The sequence below is a fragment of the Gekko japonicus genome, unplaced genomic scaffold (genome assembly GCF_001447785.1).
Source record: "Gekko japonicus isolate JY-2015 unplaced genomic scaffold, Gekko_japonicus_V1.1 scaffold1453, whole genome shotgun sequence".
Lineage (NCBI taxonomy): Eukaryota > Metazoa > Chordata > Lepidosauria > Squamata > Gekkonidae > Gekko > Gekko japonicus.
Window position 1 is genome coordinate 282,722 of NW_015167093.1, and position 6,602 is coordinate 289,323.

At 46.6% G+C, this 6,602-nt stretch overlaps 1 protein-coding gene across 1 annotated transcript in view; it reads right to left on the minus strand.

Annotated features, from left to right (window-relative positions):
- Positions 1-6,602, minus strand: part of PTPN5 (protein tyrosine phosphatase, non-receptor type 5) — a 72,904-nt gene that overhangs the window by 30,429 nt on the left and 35,873 nt on the right. Inside the window, exon 10 of the mRNA XM_015412895.1 lies at positions 212-372. Within this exon, the coding sequence (XP_015268381.1) occupies positions 212-372 (161 nt within the window). The remainder of the gene's footprint in view (positions 1-211; positions 373-6,602) is intronic.

Genomic DNA, 6,602 nt, shown 5'->3' on the forward strand with positions numbered 1-6,602 from the left:
ATCTTTATGGCTAGGGGAGGAAAACCCAAGTCAACCAGATCATTCCAAATGAATACCTCCTTTCCCAGGGAGTGGAGCCCAGCAAAAATTGTTAGGGAAGGGTCAATGAAGGAAATGTTAGAGGAAAACAGAAATCATGCAGATTTCCCCCTTTTCCTCTCCTTTCCCTTCAAAGAGAATATGGAGGTTCAATGATGTGAAAGTAACCTACCTGCAGTGAACAATGATTGGAGCATTTTTTTCTTCGGCACACTGCACGGCTTCTTCTACTTCCTGAACCAGTTGCAACAGGGGAGGTGCTTGGTCAGGGGTCTTCTGGTCAGGCCAAGATGTATACCAGTAATGTTTCAGATTCCTTATTTCTTCACCTTTCTATGAGCCATTCAGAAAGAGAATAAGAGGCAAAAGTGAGAAACCTCTTTTTATTTTACTCTCCAGCATTTAAAATGACAAATTCCAGGAGAGAAATTAGGGTTGCCAATAGCTAGAAGAAAAAAAATGTCCCTTTAAAAGAGGTGTAAAAGGTAAAGGTTCCCTTGCTCAAAAGCCAGTCGAATCCGACTCTAGGGTTGCGGTGCTCATCTCCGTTTCAAAGCCGAAGAGCCAGCACTGTCCGAAGACGTTTCCGTGGTCATGTGGCCGGGCATGACTAAACACCAAGGCACACGGAACGCTGTTACCTTCCCACTGAAGCGGTACCTATTTATCTACTTGCAATTTCTTGCTTTCGAACTGCTAGGTTGGCAGGAGCTGGAACTAGAGACGGAAGCTCACTCCGTCATGCGGCACCCTGGGTCTTGAACTGCTGAACTACTGACCTTCCACAGCCTGTAGTTCAGTGTCTTAACCACTTGAGCCACCGCAGTGTGTGTGTAGTGTGATGTTATTTGCCAGGTGACATAATTTACCTTCATGTCATGAAAAGCTTCAGATGCCCATTTTCATACAGGACATTTCCTCCCAGGCTTCTCAACTAGGGTTGGGCAAGAACTGGGAAAATATGGTTCGGCTCATGGTGTTGCCCGGTTTGCGAACCACAAACCATCACAAACTTTTCGGGGCTAAACAAACTGATTCAGTTCAATTCATGATGTGACAGAACAGCCCCCCCCCCCCCCATAGTCTAGGAACACCAAACCTCCAGGGGCTCCCCGGCCAACACTATGCTGGGGATTATTAGGAAGGGAATTGAGAACAAATCAGCCAGTATCAAAATGCCCCTGTATAAATTTGGAGTACCGTGTACAGTTCTGATCACCACACCTAAAAAGGATATTACAGGATTGAAAAAAAGTGCAGAAAAGGGCAACTCGAATGATAAAAGGGTTGGAACACTTTCCCTATGAAGAAAGGTTAAAGCGCTTAGGGCTCTTTAGCTTGGAGAAACGATGGCTGAGGCGTGACATGATCGAGATTTATAAGATTATGCATGGGATAGAGCAGGTAGAGAAAGAAGTACTTTTCTCCCTTTCTCACAACACAAAAACTCGTGGGCACTCAATGAAATAACTGAGCAGTCGGGTTAGAACGGATAAAAGGAAGTACTTCTTCACCCAAAGAGTGATTAACACATAGAATTCACTGCCACAGGAGGTGGTGGCAACTACAAGCATGGACGGCTTCAAGAGGGAATTAGATAAACATATGGAGCAGGGTATAGATAGGAACTCTCAGTCTGGGGCAAGTGATACTCTGTATTCTTAGTGCTTGGGGGGGGGGCAACAGTGGGAGGGCTTCTAGTGTCCTGGCCCCACTGATGGACCTCCTGATGGACCTGGTATCTTGGCCACCGTGTCACAGAGTGTTGGACTGGATGGGCCATTGGCCTGATCCAACATTGGCTTCTCTTATGTTCTTATATTACCTAGTATGTTATTAATTCTTTTAAAGCAAAGTCAGTCAGCCCTCCTACTAATAAACTGGCTAAACTGAATAGATATGCATAGCTATGGCTGTCTACAAAAATATGATGTACTAGCAGGGCTATTTTTGGGCAGGAACGTGCAGGAACGGAGTTCCGGCTGGCTCCCGAGGTGGCCACGCCCAGCAGGAGCTCATTAGCATAATAGGCCACACTCAATAGCAGAAACTCATTAGGATTGGCTACATTAGGGGTGTGTGGCCTAACATGCAAAGGAGTTCCTGCTACAAAAAAGCCCTGGGTTTTGACAACAAACAAAGTAAACAGAATAAGAAGCAAAAGGTGGGTGTGGCTGGATGACCACACTTCTGGTAACATGGGGGTGCGGCCTAATGGGCTAATGAGCGGTGTTGCCAGGGGTGTGGCCTAATATGCTAATAGGTTTCTGCTGTTGGGTGTGGCCTATTATGCTAATGAGTTCCTGCTGGGCTTTTTCTACAAAAAGAGCCCTGTGTACTAGGACAGTTGCAGAAGCACCTTAAGACTGGAAAGCAGGACAAGTCCACTGTGCTGTGCAGTCTATCCATTGCTCTGTGATTCTATGTTGTTACTAATTTACATGAAATGCACAAGAGTTGCACAAATATAGCTGGGCTGCTGTATTAAATAACCAGTTTGCACTACCTATACCTCCCACGGTTGTTCTCCATCTAGTTCTACAACACCCAATTGCACTGAGCAATGACACTACATGTCATGTGGCAACAGCAGTTATTGTTGGCATAGCTGTATGGATCTCTGCTGCTGTCCTGCCATGACATTCTTGCACGGCTCACAACAGTGAAATAAAAAAGCACAGTTTATGATGCTACGCTAACATAACAGCCATTTTACACTATTCTAAACATTTTAACTGATTAACAAGCTCCTGTATCGTTACTATTGGCTACGTACACTGTCAGAAATTGTATTTATATCCCAATAGACAGGCAGCTATTTCTAATTGCATATACCACATGTCATCCTCTGTGAAAGCAGAAGGCATAAGGTTTACTTTTTCTTCAGTCCTACTGAATCAACAAATATGCTGCTCAGTTTGCAGGCATGGTCATTCATTGTGCTTGCTTCACTTTACGGCTGCATAATCTTATATCTGATTGGAGTTGTAGGATGCTGAAATGTTTGTTTCAATCTTCAGTTAATACACTCCAAACAATTATCTTCAAATATAGAAACGCCTATGGAAGGATATTGTAGGCTTCATTCAAATAATAGACTGGCTTTCAATACAAAGAAAAACTATACAGACTTTTAATTTTTAGGAGTTACGTGATCCACGGAAATTGAGTTACAAAAGCATCAACCAATAAAACGTCAAGTGATTAAACCAATAAAACTTCCCAATCAAACCAGGACAGTTTGAGCATGGGAAATTATTAAAACCCATGGACAAAAATAACCATTGAAACCTAACTGTTGTGGCAGAAGATGAACAGCAGCATCCAATGCTTCTGAAGAAGGGGGAAGATATACGTATACCTGGGTCCACATTCACAATTCAATTTACAGGTAGGAAATTTGCTTAGGATGCTTGGCAGATCAATGAGAAAGAAACTATTCTTGTGTACTTTATTCCCAGTGCAAATAGATAAAGATCAGGCAGCAATGCATACTACTTCGTTTTAGGAGGGAAATGACTCAACATTCTAGTTTGTAGTCTAAAATATGTGTAACTAAATAACATTGCTTTTAGCTTGATTATTAGAAAATCTTTAGAAGTACACAAAATCTTTATTGGCAAAAGGCTTAGTACTCTATTTTCTGAAAAGGAAGATGACCCTGAATTTAAGACACTGCCCTCCCCCCAAGTGTTACACACACACACAGACACACACACACACACACACACACACACACACACAAAGTATTACTGGAAATAACTGTCACTTCTATGTAAATTTAGTCAGCCCCCTAGTCTTGCATTTAAGTAAATACTGTAGATTTTCAGTGCAATCCTAAGCAAAGGGAAGCCAACGTCCACAAGGAAGCTGCCTGTCAAACTGCAGCTCCTTCAAGGGCCACAGCCCTGCCTCTTTTCAAGGCGCAGGCATTTCCAGATGTCACCGGAGATGGGAGAGGGTAGGCAATGGGAACCGACAGGAGTCATTTCCTGCAGGAGTGCACAGGAGCGGAGCTCCGGCAGTAAAGAGCCCAGGGGGCAGGCACATGCAACAAGCCCCACCCCCTGCTCCCAGCAGCTCTCAGTCAGAGCAAGAAGCTGCCAGGTAGGTTGCAGAGCCCCCCCCCCGGTCCAAAACAGTCCAGTGGCACCTTTAAGACCAAGCTTTATTCAGGTACAAGCTCTCCCTCCTCTGCAAGGACAGATCTCCACGTTCCACCCCCCCATATACCTGGAGCTCATTAGCATAACTCATTAGCATAACTTATTTGCATATGCCACAACCCCTGACATGACCAGACTTGTGTCAGAAGGCAACACCCACCGCTCAGGCTCCACTGGACTGTTTTGGATTGCTAGCTATTGGGGGGGGGCGTGCAGATCTTTCTTCACAGAGGAGGGAGTTCTTGGACCTGAATAAAACTTGGTCTTAAAGGTGCCACTGGAGTGTTTTGGCCTGGGGGCCTGGGGGGGGGTGGGGCTTGTTGCACGTGCCCGCCCCCTGGGCTCTTTACTGCCGGAGCGCCGCTCCTGTGCGCTCCTGCAGGAAATGACCCCTGACATTATCTCTGTTTTTTCCTTCTTTTCCATACTATGTTTGTATTGTACGCTGGTCTTAGGACCGTAATAATAAAACTAAACTAAACTAATCTGGGCCAGTGCACACCTGGGGGCCTCTGGCGGATGATGGCCTGATGCTGCCTGCCTGGATGGGGCTTGGAGCAGGCATGCCCAGTGCAGCCAGGGCAGGTGTGGCTGTACTGCAGGAAGACGACGCCCAGGCAGCCTGACACAGAGTGGGGGGGGGGGCATGACCTCTATTGGAAGTGAGCCTGAGGAAAGGTACAGGTGAGGGAAGGCAAAAACCTGCTCACAGACCCCCTTGCTATAACTCCGCAGCCGCCCACGGGTCCCTGGCCCACAGGTTGGAAGCCACTATTCTATGGCTTTCACTTTGGTCTTAAAGGTGCCATTGGACCCAAACTTTCTTCTGCTGCTTCAGACCAACACAGCTACCCCCCCCTCCGGAATTTATTGTTCTATTTTAATTAAAAATACTCATTAACTCTTCTCTCATACACACGTACACATGGGCAAGGAAGATTACTTCACTAATGCCGGTGATGCCTCACTGAAAAAGTACATAGAGAAATACCTCTTTAAAGAACACTCCAGCCATATGATGTCACCGAGTATTTTAAGTGTCCCCTGTATTACAACAAGATTCACGTCTTCTGGCCAAGTTCAGGCTGGCAGTTTGCAGTGCTGGGGAGTCGTGGCAAAAAAGGCCCAACTTGGCCACGGTATTCCCGTTCACACTGCAGCGAATGAAGCGGGAGGATACCGTGGAGGAAGCGCAAGGGAGCGTTCACACTGTCGGGCTATTAGCGGCTGTTTCTGCGCTCTGCTGCATGCGCCTATGCGCATGGGCGCCTGCCGTGGAAACAGCCAGCGCCTATTATCAACGACTGCGGGTTGTTCCTGCCTTAGCGGCGCTTGCGTTCACACGTCAGGGAACCGGAATCAACCCGCTCTATGTCAACATTCTAATGTGCAGTTACGTCTGGCTGTAGATCTGTGGCATCTAAGTGACAGGAGCTGACAGCTCTGAGTGTCTAAAGAGCTGGCTCTGGCCGGTTCATGGCAGAGCTAATTAGACAGTGACTCAGCACTGGCCCTGATTGGCTAATGGAAGTATAAGTACGGTGATGTACAGAGCAAACTATCTTCTTGTGAATATTGGGTGTCTGCGTGAGCATTATGTCAGTCTGTGCAATCATTGGTGAAGGCTTCTGTAAATAAACTGTAAATAGATTTTACACCAAGCCTTGAAGACTCCAGTCTTATTGGATACTCTTACACCCGTGCACTGTCTGCAGTGGGCTAGCCCCGCGTACTACCGACACTCTACACGCGGTTTGCTACCACTTTCACCTGGTACTTTTTAAACTCGGGAGGGAAGCGGCACAAGACGGCTTGAGTACGGCTGGGGGGCGCCTGACAGATGTGCCCGTGTGAACCCGCCCCTTTAATCCGCTACTGAAACGCTCCTGAAACGTTTGGCTGCCGGGCCAAAGCGCCAGCCTGAACTCAGCCTCTGGGTGCTGTTATCTGCACCACTCTAACAACCAACTTAAAATGCTCAGTAATACCACCAATTTGCAACAGATCAGTGCCAAACTGAAGCAGATTTAGCACATAACTGACCTGCCATCCCAGAAACTGGGATGGCACAGTGCTAGCAGCTGAGTTAGGATCATTTTCAAAGGCCAGTCAAGAAACTATTATGGAGCCAGCGGGATGTAATAAATGACCTGTAGACACTTGTGCAGAATGATTCACTGGATTATTCTAACATATGAGGACGTTTACAAGTGACCACGACATCTTCAGGAGCTGCGGTGGCTCAAGTGGTTAAGACGCTGAACTGCAGGCTGTGGAAGGTCAGTAGTTCAGCAGTTCGAGACCCGAGTGTGCCGCCTGATGGAGTGAGCTCCCATCTCTAGTTCCAGCTCCTGCCAACCTAGCAGTTCGAAAGCAAGAAATTGCAAGTAGATAAAT